General features: G+C 38.1%; 1 protein-coding gene across 1 annotated transcript in view; it reads right to left on the bottom strand.

Annotated features, from left to right (window-relative positions):
- Window positions 1-17260, bottom strand: part of Rab1a (RAB1A, member RAS oncogene family) — a 29515-nt gene extending 12255 nt beyond the window's left edge. Inside the window, exons 1-2 of the mRNA XM_047523226.1 lie at window positions 17027-17260; window positions 658-730 (exon numbers count right to left, since the gene is read on the bottom strand). Coding sequence (XP_047379182.1) covers window positions 658-730; window positions 17027-17049 — 96 coding nt within the window. The 5' untranslated portion in view covers window positions 17050-17260. The remainder of the gene's footprint in view (window positions 1-657; window positions 731-17026) is intronic.
- Window positions 17261-17483: the final 223 nt, after the last annotated feature.

A 17483-nucleotide genomic window follows, 5' to 3' on the forward strand; every position in this document is an offset into this window, starting at 1 on the left:
TTTTTATCATTAAAAATTACGGGGCTGAGGATATAGCTCAGTTGGTAACTCACAAGCACAAGGCCCTGGGTTCAATCCTCAGCACTGCAAAAAAAAAAAAAAATTACGTAGGCTATGGATTGTATTATGCCAAAAGTCATTTTTCTTTGAGTTTCTGCATACAAAACACCATGCCATTATCCAACAAAATTTGTACCAGGCCCCACCTTTTCTCTTTATTCTAATAAAATTTAACCTGAAGATTTCTTTTCACATCACTTTGAAGACAAGCCAATTATTTCCCCTTACTTTAAAATGAACCACTGTTTGACTTCTTCCAAAAGCATTAGATACTCTGATTTTATAATCACACTTTGTTGAATTTCTTTTTTTTTTTTTTTGGTGGTGCTGAGGATTGAACCCAAGGTCTTGTGCTTGTGAGGCAAGCACTCTACCAACTGACTTATATCCCCAGCCCCTGTTGAATTTCTTTAAAGGGCAACATTTATTAAAGAATCCAGTACACCACTGGGGATATACAACTGGAGATTTTAAATATATATAAATTCTGGGAAGAATTAATTTACTGAGAATAAAAATCTTTTTTTTTTTTTTTTAGTCTACCTAGAAAACATAACATTAACTGTACTATTATAAAGCATTTAAAATTCAACTTACTGCAAACCTAAGAAGGAGGCAAGACTTTCCAACCCCAGAGTCGCCAATCAGAAGTAACTTGAATAAATAATCACTGCAAAAAGAAAAAAAAAAAAATCACATTAATAAGTATATTGAATTATAATTTCCATAATGATAAGAACATGGCTTTAAAAAATAAAACAAAATTAAAAAACATGGATAAGATTGACAGCTCACTGTAAAGACTATAGGCTCCTGAGAAGCCCATGCATGGCTTAAAAGAAGCAAAAGCTAGAACCCAAAGCAACCCTTACTAAACATGACAGAATTACATAAAAGGAAGATAGTCAATAAAATCCATAATCACTGAGACCACTGAACTTCCATTTCCAAGGAAAGAATGGAAGGAAACATACGTGATACACATCCCAGGAGAGTCCAAGTGCCTTCCCACTCCTTTTACAGTATTAGAAGATAAAGTTAACTGTCTATTGTTCTAGTCAATGAACCTATCAGTCTCCTTCAAATTCTAAAACCAAAATTTTCATGACATTCCTCCGATGAAGGGAATTTTATGACCCTTTCCTAGCATCTCATCTGGAATTTTCCTCTCAATACACAGATAATTTCTGAAGGACCATATTATAAATTTTTATGCTACAAATGTTGATAAAATCAAAGGCTATTTATGAAAGCACAGAACTTCACCAACAGTCTGAGCTTGTGTTCAAATATCCTTCAGAAACACTGAAAACTAGGCGCTGCTTATGTCCATCTATTATTGCCAGGTCTAGCTCAAAAACCAGCCCCCAGAATTCCTCCCTGGACCAGAATACACCAGATTAGGACTCCAAAGGAATCTCTAATAAATCATTATCAACTCAATTTCCATATGTTCTCAAAAGGACAGGGCTGGGGTTCTTAGCATGTTTGAGGCCCTGAAGTCAATTCTCAGCACCACATATAAATAAATAAAGGCCCACTAACAACTAAAACATATATATTTTTAAAAAATCAAAAGGATACCAGATCAAGAATTTACATATTGTTTTTATTTAGAAGGTATATATGACTTTCAATTTTTTTGTTTGTGATTTAATTTCAAAAGCTAGTATCTACTTAAAAATTGAAACCCAAATGTCACAAATTTAAATTTAGGTTGTTAGCATTATTTACATAAGCAAGATGTAAAACTTTTACAACTGATTATCTTTGTGAATATTCAGAGAATGTTACCTAGGTTTATTCAGAGTAATGTATTATTTGAAATATCAACTTGGTAAAACTTACTGTTTTACCTTGGTATACTTATTGTTCCCTAATTATAGCTAAGGAAAAGAATTAAAAAATCCAAGTTTCTAGCCAGTAGCAAAATAGACATACAAAAGCATATTAAAGGTTTTTAAACAAGTAAATCAGAAGAGGAACTAGGGTTGTAGATCAATGGTAGAGTCAATCGCTAATGCCACAAAAATAAAAACAACAGACTGAAGTATAATATGACTAAATAATTAACATCCTTTCCAATTTTAGGTTATTTGAATGAACACTCAATAAACACCCTGAGCCAGATGGACTGAACCCCACTGTAATAAAAAGAATGCATTCGTCCACAGATGATGCCTAAGGTATATATATTACCTTAAAGATCAAATTCTCTACTTTCAGAGCAACTGTAAGGCTGGAAAAAAATGAGTAATTCTGAATTGTTACAAGTAACATAGCTTCTAAAACTTAGTTTTTAGCCTGATGCAAATGCAAGGCCTGTAACCCCAGTGACCTGGGAGGCTAAAGCAAGAGGATCATATATTCAAGGCCAGCCTGGGCAACTTAGTGAGATGGTATCACAAAATAAAATTTTTAAAAAGGGCAAGGAATGTGGCTCAGTGGTAGAGTGCTTACCTAGCATACAAAAGGCCCCAGGTTTGATCCCCAGTGACATAAAAAGGGAAAGTGAAAGGAGGAAAGAAACAAAAAAATAGTCAAAATCTTTAAGTTGCTTTTTTCAGTTAACATTTTTTTTGTTTTAAAAACATAGTAATTTTATTAGAGATAGAGTTTCTAGATATTTCTGTAACTATAATTTACAAAACAACAATAAAACTGTTCATATAAAATATGCAATTCTAGTAAGCTAGGCCCAGTGGCACATGCCTATAACTCCAGTGACTTGGGAAAGGCATGAAGATCGCAAAGTTCAAGGCCAACCTCAGCAACTTAGTAAGACCTGGTCTCAAACTAAAAACTAAAAAGGACTGGGGATATACCTCAATGGTAAAGTGCCATTCAATCGCCATTACCCTCCCCTACCAAAAAAAAAAAAAAAAAAAAAAAAAAAAACCCACAGGAACTAACCTGAAAATTTGTTCAATGGATAAACCAAAATAATTTGAGCCACAACCAGGTGTGGTGGCACATTCCTACAATCCCAGCAGTTTGGGAAGCTGAGGCAGGAGGATCACAAGTTCAAAGCCAACCTCAGCAATTTAGTGAGGCCCTAAGCAATTTATCAAGACCCTGTCTCAAAATAAAATGTAAGAAGGGCTGGAGATGTGGTTCAGTAGTTAAGTATCCCTGTGTTCAATCCCTGGTACCAAAATAACAACAACAACAATAATGATAATTTGAACCACAGAGTAAATAACCATGTATTACTGGATTGTAACTCAAAGAACAAATATCCTTGAATCTACACTAGCATAAATGATTAAATAAATGGGAGAGGAGACAAATCTTCACTACAGGAGAATTCCCATAATACATGAAGAAGAAATGAGAGAAACAGAAGATCAGCAGATCTCCACATTAACTTCTGTGTAGAAGATCTACTGCCAAGTGCTGAAATTAGTGGATGAAACTTAAAAGGAGAAGCAAGGTGCAGTGGTGCATGTGTGTAATCCCAGCTACTCATGAGGCTGGTGCAGGAGGATTGCAAGTTCAAGACCAGCCTGGACAACTTAGTGAGCTCCTATTTCAAAGTTTTTAAAAAGGGTTGGGGATGTGACTCAATGGCACAGCACTTGCCTAGCATACCAAAGGTCCCTTGGGTCAATCCCCAGTACCACAAAAATAAATAAAAAAGGAGAAACAGGATGTTTGCATAGCAAAGTATGTCCCCCGAAATGTTTATTACTTTGATGGGTTTAACATACCCCACAAGTTATCTGAATATCCTCCCATTAGGAAGAATATGTGCTGTACAATACTTGATTGGTTTCTAATAGTGTATGAAAAGGGGAAAACGGTAACTTCACTGTGGAGAAACCTGACAATGTCTTAAGTATATAATCAAGGTGAACATCACCAGTAATGTTCCAGTAACAAGTCTAAAAATAATATTCCAGTAATATCATCAGCATGACCAATATATCATATTGATATTACATACCTTCTGATGATGTGATGTGATGAACAGACTTCTGTGGTTCATGTTATTTTCCCCAAAAATCTATAAACCCCATCTAATCATAAAAAACACACACAAACTGATGGACAGTCTACAAAATACAGTGCCTATCAGCACTCTCAAAAGTGTCAAGATCAGCAATTTGGGAGGCTGAGGCAGAAGGATCTGAAGTTGAAGATGAGCCTCAGCAATTTAGCAAGGCCCTAAGCAAATTAGCAAGACCGTGTCTCAAAATAAAGATTTAAAAAGGGGCTGGAGATGTGGCTCAGTGGTATAACACCCCTGGGCTCAATACTCAGTATCAAAAAAAAAAGTGTCAAGGTCATTTTTATATTGTGTGCGTGTACAGATACGAAACAACAAATTCCATCATTATGTACAACTATTATACACCAATACAAAAAAAAAAATGTGGGGAAAAAGAGTCAAGATCACGAAAAAAGGAGAGACTAAGAAATTTAGATTGAAGGTGGCTAACCTGACAAAACACCTAAATACAACATGGTATTCTGAAGTAGGTCCTAGCACAGTATAAATAGAAAACTGAACAAATCAGTATAAAGTCTACATTTAAGGGAACAATGAACCAATGTTAATTTCTTAATTTGACAAATGTGCCATGTACACAAGTTTTTAATACTGTGGGAAGCTGGATGAAGAGCACACAGGAACTCTACATTGTTTCCTCAACTCTTTGATAAATCTAAATTTAGTTCAAAATAAAGGGTTTAAAGAACCATTAACAATGATGAGGAAATGCACAAAATAGGTACAACCAACAATCCCTTCAAAAAGCAGCCCCTCTGGGCACAATGGCATACCCATGTAATCCCAGCAACTCAGGAGGCTGAGACAGGGGACTACAATTTCCAGACCACCCTGGGCAACTAAGGGACAACCTGTCTCAAAATAAAAAATATTCACTGGAAGCATACGCCTGGATTCGACCCCAGTACTGGGGGGAAAAAAATAAAAGCAGCTCCTGATAATTTTTTTACATGAAACATTTCGTTTTTCATTTTGTAAATCAAATCAAATCATAAATCATGAATTTGTAAAACCGCTTTTAAAAGTTGCTTTTGAGGTACATTTTTATTATCAATGAAAATTCTTTTCAACTGCTTGAATTTATATTACCTTAAGCAATGACATTAAATTTAAATATCAAATTCCCAAAAAAGACAGGGGTTAGTGATGTGGCTCAGTGGTAAGGCACCTGCTTATTAGCTGCTTAAAGGCCTTGGTTCCATCCCAGCACTACAAAAAACAGAGATTATTCAATGAGGAAGTTCAAACCATGAAGGTAGGAATGGCACCAATTAAGGCTGAATGAGAAGGTGAAGGCCGCAGAAAATTAGTAGGCTTTTCACAATTGAATGGCTGAGCATCAAAGACAATAACAAGTGAAAAATTACTTTTGCCATCAATTCCTCCTGAAGTTAGCTCATGATCTACTTCAGTGATATTGGAGATTTCCACAGTAAAACAAAAACAATGTTAATCAGTAAGAATGAATTTTATTCTACCCAGTTTCCATGAAGTTGAATGATAATAGCAGAATGTGTGCTATTTTTTTGGCTAACATGTTAGAATGATCTTTTGCTTAATAAGATGAGAAAAACACGAACTATACATTCTATTTCAGATCAACGAAAGGCTCATCCCAGAATGCTTGATTCAACTTTCAGATTAGACCTCTACTTCCAGTATTTATATAATATTCTTTAAAAAGCTACTAAAGCAATTCAAGCATGGTGGCTCACACCTGTAATCCAGTTATTCAGGATGCTGAGACAGAAGGAACCCAAGTTCAAAGCCATCCTGGGTAACTTAAGATTTTTAAAAACTTAGACACACATTAAAAAAAAAGATTTGGAAAAATGCACGCTTGTAAATTGTAGCATTACAGCTAACTGACATCCCCCCCTCCTCAGGGTGAGGTACTGGGAATGGAACTCAGGGGCACTCGACCACTGAGCCACATCCACAGCCCTATTTTTATTTAGAGACAGGATCTCAACTAGTTGCTTAGCACCTCGCCCGTTGCTGAGGCTGACTTTGAATTCTGAATTAAAGGTTCCTCCTGCCTCAGACTCCAGAGGCACTGGGATTACAAGTGTGTGCCACCACGCCCAGCTTGACATTTCTTTTTTACACCTTTTTTAAACAACCTATGTAGCCTTACCTCTATTCCTGTTATGTCACCATCTTAGAAGTTGCAGGAGCCAGGAGCTCTCAAACAGTTCTTTTTTTCTTTTATGGTAATAGAATCAAAATCAGGGTCTTGCACATGCTAAGCACATAGTCTCTCACTGAGCTACACACCTCAGCCTCTCCCTCACTTTTTTTTTGAAGACTGGATTGAGACAGGATCTCCCTGTGTTGCCTAAACTGGCCTTGAATTCCTGGGCTCAAAGATCCTCCCAAGTAGCTAGGACTGCTCAAGTGTGTACCACCTTGCCAAACAAGAACAGTTTGACATAACACTTTCTCACAATACAGCCTCTAAAAAACAACCAGGCTGGTGGAAAGGGGATGTAGGCCAGTGGCAGAACATTACCTAGCATGACAAGGCCATGGGTTCAATTCCCAACCATAAAAGAAAAATTTTAAAAATAAAATAAATAGAAAATTAGGTTGTCCTGAACCTCTGATAATAGAATTCTTTACCTTCATATCAAGGAGGCTGAAAAAGCACCAAAATCCATAGGTATTATGTGCCCATGCTTCCAAGGATGCTGTGAGACCTAAAGTTTTTATGAGATTGCCTAAAATAAAAAACATGTCAGCCAGGCCTACAGTGGGGTTCCATGTGTTAAAAAGTGTCCATGATAAACTCAAGCATATTTTTCTTACTGAGGAACAGAAAATCAATGCAGAAGTGTCAAAGGACAAGCAGAGCCAGAACTAAACATAAAAATGAAGCTCATCGATCAGTGGTACATTTGCCTAGCATACATAGGACCCTGGGTTCAATCCCTAGTGTGTGTGTATCATATCTAATATATAAATCCCTGTTCCTATGATCAACCACTAAAATTACTTGTTTTTCTTTGGTATTCAGAGACAACAGCTTAATTTTCCAAGTTTTATTTAAGTTGTGTTTAGAATAATATTTCAGAAGTTCCAAGCTGAATTCTGAAAGTGAAGGAAGTTTTGGTAAGGCAGAAGGAAGTGGCCAGTGATGCAAGAGAACAAAAGATTAGACAGCTTTATAATATATATATATAATAAACATTTGCTGAAAAACACCAATGAGGGAACGAATGGATATAACCATGCTCCACGACTTTACCTCTCAAAGCCTGCATGGTTTTTAGAGCTAGAAACACCTTTATTGGATTCAGGTTCTATCCAAAACTAGCAATGACTTTGGTGCAAGTTACTCAAAAGTTTGATTAGCACACACTACCACCTAAATTAGGCTTATCAGGATTAGGAATAAGGTCTCTAAGCAATGTAGTGGCACACACCTGTAATATCAGCTACTTGGGAGATTGAGGCAGAAGGACATTACGTTCAAGGCCAGACTGGACAACTTAGCAAGATACTGTCTCAAAATAAAAAATAAAAAGGACTGGGGATGAGCTCAGTGGTAGAGCGCTCCTGGGTTCAATCCTCAGTAACATGAAAAAAAAAAAAAAGGAAAAAAGGTCTCTAAAACATCTATCCCAGTGTCTGTCACCTGATATGTAGCAATAAGTGGGGCAAGTATTATTTCCTTCCTCCCTCTTAAACACAAGATAACTTATTAAAAAACTTTCAAAGTTATAGACAAAAATTTTGAGGCTATTTTACTCAAAGCTTCTGTTTGGATGATGAGTGACAAAGGATCACAGGAGTTTACCAATTTAAAGTGAAAGTTTAAAAATCACTGGCTAATAGTTCTAAATACTATGATCATATCAGGCCTAACTATCTAAGCCTAGTAACAAAATACTAACATGGTCTATAGCAAGTGTGCCCTCTACAAGAAGGCAGTTCTCTGCTTCACTTGCTTTTTAATCACAAAAACTTCCATGACTTCTAAGAACCCCATTTTAAATATCCAAGAGCAGTTAAGAGCACAGAAAAACTGAAAATGGATACAAATAACTTCAACCCTAGAGAAACCATAATTATCAACCAACACAAGACCTGAAAGACAAAGTAAAAAGTCCATTCAAACATAACACGCATTCTTACAAACACTTAGAAAAAATTTTGGGGGGGCAGGGGAGTAAACTAGGGACTGAACCCAGGGGTACTTTACCACTGAGCTACATCCCCAGTCCTTTTTTCAAATTTTTATTTTGAGACAGGGTCTTACTAAGTTGCCAAGGGCCTTGTTAAATTGTTGAAGTTGGCTTTGAACTTTCCATACCTCTGCCTGAGCCTCCCAAGTTGATGGGATTACAGGTATGCACCACATCTCGGGGCAAACTTTTAACATTTTTAAAGAGACCTCTCTATTGTACTGTTATTATACAAGGAAACACATTTAGAAAAGTTAATCATAAATTCTTAAATTAAGAGTCAAGCCAGGCGCAGTGGCACGCGCCTGTAATTCCAATGGCTTGGGAAGCTGAGGCAGCAGGATTGTGAGTTCGAAGCCAGCCTCAGCAACCTCAGCAATTTAGCAAGGCCCTAAGCAACTCAGTGAGACCCTGTATCTAAATAAGGTACAAAAAAGGGCTGAGGATGTGGCTCAATAGCTGAGTGTCCCTGGGTTCAATCCCTGGTACCAAGTGGGAAAAAAAAAAAAAGTCCACAGAAATGGCAAGGGCCTAATTACCTGACTTGGATTTTAGATTCCTAGGGCTGGGAATATAGTTCAGTGGTTGAGCATTTTGAGGCCCTGGGTTCAATCCCCACCACTGCCAAAAAAAAAAAAAAAAAAAAAAAATTAAATTCCTAGAAGCAACCAACCACACATAGTAAAGTAGAAACAGCATATCTGGACTAAAATATCACAGGCCCTTGAGTTAAAATTCCAATTCTGTTGCCTACTCCAAATGCCGTTGGGCAAGTCTTTTAACTCTTCTTTGTTTCTTCATCTTTAAAACTAGGACATTATGAAGGCTAGGGTGTAGCCTTCATGTAGAGTGCATGCTTAGAATATGTGAGGCCCAGAGTTTATTCCCTAATACCAAACAAACATACAAAAACCCTATGATACTTTCTTCAAAGAATTATTATGAGGATCAAAGGAAATAATGTACATATTTAAACTTACTGGCTAGTGGAGAAAACTCAAATTGTCCCCTTTTTTCCCTCAAATTGTCTTTGACTCCACCACAAGACTAGCATCAAGGTTTCTAAAGAATCCTCCTCAGTGTTCTGTTCCTCGCCACTTAACACAAGTAAAACTTCCTGTAAATGACAGAAATCACAGGCCCTTTCTCCAAATTTTTTGCACTGTTATGCCACCCTATTCTTTAAATTATCACGGTATTTAACTTGTTGGGTGGGGGTGTAGCTCAGTGGTACAGCACTTGCCTAGCATTCACAAGGCCCTGGGTTTGATCCCTAGTGCCAGGAAAACAAATAAATAAATGTGGATAGAACCAATTTTTTTGAGGGAAAAGGGGAGAACCAGATCATCAAAATAAAATCATGTCCAACAAACGCCACATTTTAAAATTCAAATGAGGCTGGGAATATAGCTGAGTACTTGCCTAGGGTTACATCCCCAACACCATAAAAAATATGTATTTTTCAGTGTTCCTAGGGATCATAGGGGTATATAACTATAAATGGGTTAAGAATATGTGCCCTGGAGCTCCAGTGGCGTAATTGGTTAGCACAGTACTTATAAGAATATGTGCCCAAAAAGCAATAAAATGGAAAATATCTATAGGGAAAGTAGAAAAAAAAATAAATATTTCTACTTAGGTACTATTATTATACAAGGAAACACATTAGGAAAAGTTAAATGGATCCTTATACTTGGAAAATTCAATTATATAATTCACTTAGTTTTATTTTAAAGTTAATTTTAGGGGGCTAACTCCATTAAATGCTCTGTATAAAGACCCTAGTCAAGAGGCTGGCACAAAGAATAGTGGATACTCCTTAAAAAGGGCTAAAGATGCAGCTCAGTGGTTAAAGCACCCCTGGGTTCAATCTCTGGTACCAAAAAAGTTAAAAAGGTGATTGTTCACCTATGAGCAAAAGCAACATGACTTGTCAGAATTAAGAATCTGCAAACAGAACAAAATAAATTTAACTGGAACTTATCATAATCTTGGATTTAATAAGGCAGGATGTTCTGGCCAACTGAGCCAACCAGTCACAAAAGTACCAAGGAAAACTTAATTTCCTAGTTATCCTTCCAAACGCTATTTCTTATGTTTAAGTCAGTCAACCAAGAAACACTTTGTTCTCTGGCTCCTCAGGGGCTCAGAACCCCACCACCACAACTTACATATGTCATTCCACCATTATCCTTTTATAATGTGAAACACTCCCAAGGTGGTGCCAAAGAAAAACCAAGGCCTAGGTTTTCTTCCCTAAATTCTATTTCCAACATCAAAGCAGCAATCTCAGCCCCACCTTCTACAGGAAAACAGGCATAGCCTGACCAACCTCTCCCTCCAATGGGGGAAAAAAAATCTGGGCACTTTGCCCAAATCTCTTAGCTAAAACTCCAAAGTGAAGTTTAAGCAAAAAATGATAAAATGCTGATAAGCTGCATGTCTAAAATATCTATGCATTAGCACCCTATTTTCAATTTTTTGGTTTGTCTTAGGGCATTCTAAGTTGATAATTAAGCAAATCTTTAAAAAATCTCAGTTTTAAAAAGCATTTTATTTTACCCTAAACATCTTCAAATTATTATGACACAAGCAAAAGTAGATAGCATTTGCAAAAGGAAATTATTCTTTACTATCAGAAATAAAACTTAGCTGGAGCTGGGCACGGAGGCACACACCTATAATCCCAGTGGCTCAGGAGGCCAGCCTCAACAATTTAGTGATGCCCTAAACAACTCAGCAAGACCCTGTCTCCAACTAAAATATAAAAAAGGACTGGGGAATGTGGCTCGGTGGAGTTAAGCACCCCTGGATTCAATTCCCAGTATCCAAAAATTAAATAAACAAATAAAACTTAGCTGAGGACAGCAGCACAAGCCCCAGCTACTCAGGTGGCTAAGACAAGAGGATACCAAGTTCGAGGCAACTTATGGAGACCCTATCAAAAAAAAAAAAAAAACCATGTAAAACACACTGGGGATCCAGTTTAGTGGTAAATCCACTAAGGTTCAATCCTTAGTACACCAAACTAGAAAACTGCCAAGATACGTTAAGGCAACCTTTTTTCGGTTAACTGGATGTGCAGCTGTGATTCAGTGGTAGAATGTTGTAGGCGCTGGTTCAATTTCAATTCCACAACACAAAAAAAAATTAATAAAAATAAATTAATTTGATGACACAAGACTAACAACATTCCTATTTTAATTGTGAAGAAAAAGAAAATTTTTTGGAACCAAGGACTGAACCCAGGGGCACTTAACCACTGACCAACATCTCCAGTCCTTTTTATTTTTATTTTGAGACAGGGTCTCGCTAAGTTGCTGAAGCTGGCTTTGAATTTGTAATCCTCCTACTCAGCCTCTTAAGTAGTTGGGATTACAGGTATGCACCACCACACCCAGCAAAAAAGGAAATTTTTAAATACAAAATTTCGGCTTTTATCTTTAAATGATCCCATAAGATCATCCCATTCTCACACACACACACACAAACTCTGTAAGTACACTTTGTGGAGATTCTATAGTTACTACAAACTTAAATTACCCTAAGAATTACAGATTTGATTCTTTGCCGACAATCATATTCTGGACCAAGAGAATACAGTTATAGGGCTGTGGTTGTGTCTCAATGGTACAGCACTTGCCTAGCACATGTGAGGCACTGGGTTTGATCCTCAGCACTACATAAAAATAAGTAAATAAAAACAAACTTATTTTTTAAAAAATGACTTTATAAAAAAAAAGAATATAGTTATTTTTCTTTAAACTTTTTGGAAGGGAGGGGGGTACAGCTTAGTGGTAGAGATCTTTACCTAGCATATTCGAGTCCTGTGGTGGACCCCAGCACCACAAAAGTAATTAAATAAATAAATGAAAATCTCTAACCAAAAAAAAAAAAAAAAAAAAAAAAACCTGTATAAAAGCCAGGAATATTATTAATGAAACCATATTGTCAGATAACAAAACTGACCTCCTTTTTACTTTCAAATACTTAAGTTTAAAGGAAATAATTTGAGGGCTGAGAATGTAGCTCAATAGTAGAGTGCTCACCAAGCAAGCCCAAGAACCTGGATTCAATCCCCAGTACTGCAAAAAATAAAACAAGATTTATTTCAAACAGCTTTGGCAAAAAAATAAAGGTCAAATGTTCCTTGAATTCACCATTGCAGAAAAGTTCGAAAGACAAAATTTTGAGGGGAGTCATACTTTTAAAGAGGAGAAGAAAAGTTAGAAACAAAGTGATCCCTTTAAAATCTGTCTGCATTTCAAATCTACAATTTAAAAAAAGAAAGTCGGGCAGAGCAACACACACCTGTAATCCCAGCAGCTCAAGAGGCTGACAAGAGGATCCCAAGTTCAAAGCCAGCCTCAGGAACTTCAGTGAGGCTCTATCTAAGCAACTTAGCAAGACCCTGTCTCAAAAAAAATAAAAAAGGGCTGAAGATGGGGCTCAGTGGTTAAGTGCCCTTGGGTTCAATCCCAGTGTCAAAAATAAAAATAAATTACGATAGATCAAAGTAGACTACTAATTTTCTACTATATAGTTCACTGGTACATTCAAGATAGGTCCACATGTTTTATGTTCAATACATTTTCTGTCATGTTATTTTTATTTTTTAATTTTATTTTTCAATACATTTCTTTAGACATATCTAATATATTCTTTTAGACAAAATTATTTTGACACTAAAAAAAATTCACTAGAAGCCAATGCATTATGAAAAATGTTTCTGGTATGAAAATAATGTTAAGTACTTCTTAACTAGTGTGCTGAAATAATCACTGCTTCATCACCTAGCTCAGAATATCAAATATTTTTCAGATCTCGAGAAAAAGGAAAGCTTTGACCCTTTCTGACTACTTTTCCACTGTGAAGATTACACTTCCAGTTGCTTTTTTTTTTTTTGCAGTTAAAATGCAAACAAGCCGGTCATTATCTTTAATTTCTACCTTAAAGATAACCCTGGGTTGTCATTTATCCCCAAATCAGTCTAATAAAACAGAAAGCAGTCAAGGGACAGATTAAAGTCAATCATTATTTTGGGGCAGACTAATGGGGACTGAACTCAGGGATGTTTCACCAGTAAACAACATCCCCAGTCCTTTTTACTGAGACAGGGTCTCACCAAGTAGGTGAGACCTTGAACTTAGCAATCTTCCTGCCTCAGTCTCCTGAGTAGCTGGGATCACAGACATGTACCACCATACCCACCATAAAATTCTATCAGTGGTAAACAGTTTTTTTTCTCCTCACCCCTAAACCAAAAGTTTACAAATTAAAGATCATAAAAGTAAAAAGCATTCCATAATAAAACTAGCAGTAAGTAATGTCATGTCAACGAATACAAATCTACAATCCTATTCCTCCTTAAAGAACAAATTTTTTTCTTTTGTCGAGATCATATTTTCATCACAAAAATTCTTACCAGCACCATAAGGTAGACTTTTAAGTTTCTAAAAAGAATGAGACAAATTATTGGCTGATAAACCAAAGTGAGTGAAGGAACATTTGGGATACAATTTTAAGCATTAGCTACTATACCATTCATTAGTTACTAAATCAAAATTCCAAAATCAGGAAAGGCCCTTGCCCCAACCAAAAGTTTAATTTAAGAAAAAGTGTAAGATTTTAAAGTTCAGACAAGATGTTAAAGAAAATGGACTTCTATCTGGATGATAAAATGCTAAGAACAGCCTGACACAGTGGCACATGCCTGTATCCAGCTACTCAGGAGGCTGAAGGATGAGGATCACAATTTCAAGTCCAGTCTCAGCAATTCAACAAAAATCCTGTATCAAAATAAATAAAAAGATGTAATCCCAGAGGCTTAGGAGACTGAGGCAAGAGGATCTTGAGTTCAAAGCCAGCCTCAGCAAAAGCAAGGCGCTAAGCAACGCGGTGAGACCCTGTCTCTAAATAAAATACAAAATAGGGCTGTGGATGTGGCTCACTGGTCCAGTGCTGGAGTTTAAACCCCAGTACTCCCCAAAATTTTAAAAATAATAATAGTAAAAAAGATATGGGAATGTGGCCCAGTGGTTAAGCACCCCTGGGTTCAATTCCAATACAAAAAATAAATAAAAATCTTAAAAATAACTTTTCTCTATTTTCTAAATTTTCTCTAATCACTTTTACACAGGTAACAAACTTCATCAAAGATAAGAAACAGTTGAAGACAGACTGTTAAAAGGCTGGCTGTCCTTGTGATGTTACCTATAAAATACCTATCACCTCTTATCACCTTAAGCCATTTTCACTAACATTTTTACAAAGGTTTTCCCAAACTCCTGATTACTTTATTAGGCAGTCTAGAATACCAGATAGAGTAGAAAGAGTAAGCCAGATATCGGAATACTTGATGCTAGAAAAAATATAAAAGCCATTCCTGGAGCCAGGCAAAGTAGCCCAAGTCTGTAATCTCAACACTCAGGAGGTTAAGGAAAGAGGCTTCAGGCCAGCATCAGCAATTTAGTAAGATACTGTCTCAAAACAAAAAATAAAAAGGGTTAGGGATTTAGCACAGTGGTAAGGTGCCCTGAGTTCAAGCCCCAGCACCCTAAAACAATTAAAAATTGTCTGGGTTTGATTCTGTTGAGGTCATTAGAGTTCTCAAAAGAAAGGATGATTTGGCACAATCTTATATTTAAGAATTATTGTCCTTGCCATTTATTAATTGTTCCTCTTCCTTCTCCCTCTTGAAAAATTCTCCTTAATCTTCTACAAATGTAATTGCTAATAATTCTCTTACAGGTTTCTCTTCTACAGTTTTCCAAAAATCAACAGCCAACCAGAAGCCACTATCCTCCTTTGAAATGTTATTGCTCTGATCCATGCCAAACATCTGGAACTTTCTGTGTCTACTGATATTCAACAAGGATAAAAAACTATTTTCTATATTGCATTACAACCTCCTTGAAGTTAAGGATTATGTTCCTAAATCCTAGCACCACTAGGATGATTTACACCACCTAAAGAGTATTAGCAGTTTTCCAAATTTGTTTACATACTTTCAAATCTCACCACTACCTTAATATTAATATTAGGAATAATGACTCCTATACTATTTTACAAAAAAGAGAAACATTCGGAAACTGAGTAGCTTATCAAATTTCTGTTCAACTAATTAATCTTCAAGATTTATTTATAGTACTAAATATATTTAACAAATACAGGAAATAACAGAGGTTTACAAACCTCCATAAAATGGTCAATCCATGCTCTTTACTACCAGGAAAACTACTAATTAGGAACCCCAAATTCTTCTCTGCTCAATTATGTCAAACCCACGGTCCTTGGAACCCTTGATAAAGGAAGAAAAAACTGCCAACACTGCAAATATGTCACTGTAAGAAAACTATCCTCAACTTCTTAAAAGTTTACAGAATTCTAATAAAATACTATGGCTTTTGTTTAGTGCAAAAGAAAGGGGACATTTCAGCATCAAACCACAGTATTACAAAACTTGAAATCAGAATGTATTTTGCAAGAGCCATGTGATACACACATGACCGTCAGCTAAACTGATGGGTGGACCTTTTAGGGGAAAATCTTTAGCAGTAATTGACCAAAGCAACAATTTGCCTTTAAGACAAACACTGATTTTGCTTTAAAAAAACTTCCCCTCACCCCTAAAGGCTTCTGACACTAAAGAGAAATACCAACTAAATCTCCTCTAGTTATTCATTAATTTATACCTATGTAAACTGGAGGATTTTTTTTTTAAGAGCCACTGAGCAGCGCCTAACAAGGTCTTTCCAAAGGAAAGTGAATACCAGTTCCCATGAAATGTGCCAGGTGTGTCACATCTGCTGTGGTGACTTCTTGAGTAATCAAGAAAAAGGAATGCATTAACTTTTCATGACACGTCATGGAGCCTCATTCCCTATCTGCAAGCATTCAAGTAGGTAATCCAAAACCTACATATCTATCATAGGTCCCACTCGTTTCTTTCAACTTGACAGCAACCTCTTCCTTTTAATTTGGTAGTATCGGAAAGGCATTCCTTGGTTTCGGTTGTTTTGCTGACCTACAGAAAACAAAATGACTTAAGTGTCCTCTAAAAAAAAAACAAACTCACAAATGCTCAGGTGTTTAAGAGGGCAATGGACCGGCCAGTTCTTCGAGAACTCTTCCAAGAAACAACTCAAAAAGAGGACTAAACATTTTTAAATCGCTCTCACCATCTACTCATTCCCCTCAATCCCACGCAGTCCCGAGAAACATCCATATTACCTGAAACCTGGCGGGGAGGGTGGAAGAGGAGAGAGCCAACTAGCTCAGGATTTACAAGTAAAGCTGGTTTCCACCCCGACGATCCTGACAGCTCCTCAGAGTGCGTGCGGGGGGTCTGCCAGTGTCCCCTCGGAGACCGCCCAGCCCTGCCCCCGCCCCTTAAAAACAAGTCCGCCTTCAAAAGTCACTGCCCCCGGGGAAAAGCTACCCCTTCAGACCGCCCTCCACCCGAGTCCCCAACGCCTGGACCCCGCAGTACACCGTTCCTCCGCAGCGGCCCCGCACCCGGCCCCCCAACCTGACCCCGGCCAGGCCCCGGAGGCTTACCACCCCCCCGGCCCGGCCCGACCCCTCCCCCCGGCCGCCCCTCCGCCGTCAGACAATGGGGCCCGACTCCCGGACGCCAGCCTCTCCCGCCCCAACACCCCCGCCTCACCCCGGCCGATGCCCCGACTCCGGCCCCAGTCCTCCTGACCCTTTAAGCTTCCCCAAGCTGGCCCACAGACCCAGCCGAACGGTGCTCTCCTGCACTCACTATTCGGGATTCATGCTGGACATGTCACTGCAGCTGCCGCCGCCGCCACCGCCGCCCTTGCTGCTGCAGCCGCCGCCCTGACTCTCCGCGCCACGGGTAATTGAAGGAAAGGAATGAGATAGGCTGTTCCGGGAGAGCAAACGTCTTCCCCCACTCCGTCCCCTTAGAACACAATCAGCAGCCGCCGCCACTCAGCTATCGCTTCCACCCAAAATGGCCGCCGGCGAACCAGGAAATAGGGAAGCCTTAGACCAAAGGGCCTTTACATAGCCCAGAAGACGGCCGTACCGCGTGGCACGCCGGGAAACAGAGTCGCGAGCGCGCCTATGCTTGCTGAGGACCGACGGTATGGCTCCGCGACCAGCACTCAGCTTCCCGCCAAGCCCTGCGGTTCTGGCGCATGCGCACTTTGAGGGCTTGTAGCCCACCCCATTCCCCACTCCCTCACCCACTAACC

The sequence above is a fragment of the Sciurus carolinensis genome, chromosome 13 (assembly GCF_902686445.1).
Source record: "Sciurus carolinensis chromosome 13, mSciCar1.2, whole genome shotgun sequence".
NCBI lineage: Eukaryota > Metazoa > Chordata > Mammalia > Rodentia > Sciuridae > Sciurus > Sciurus carolinensis.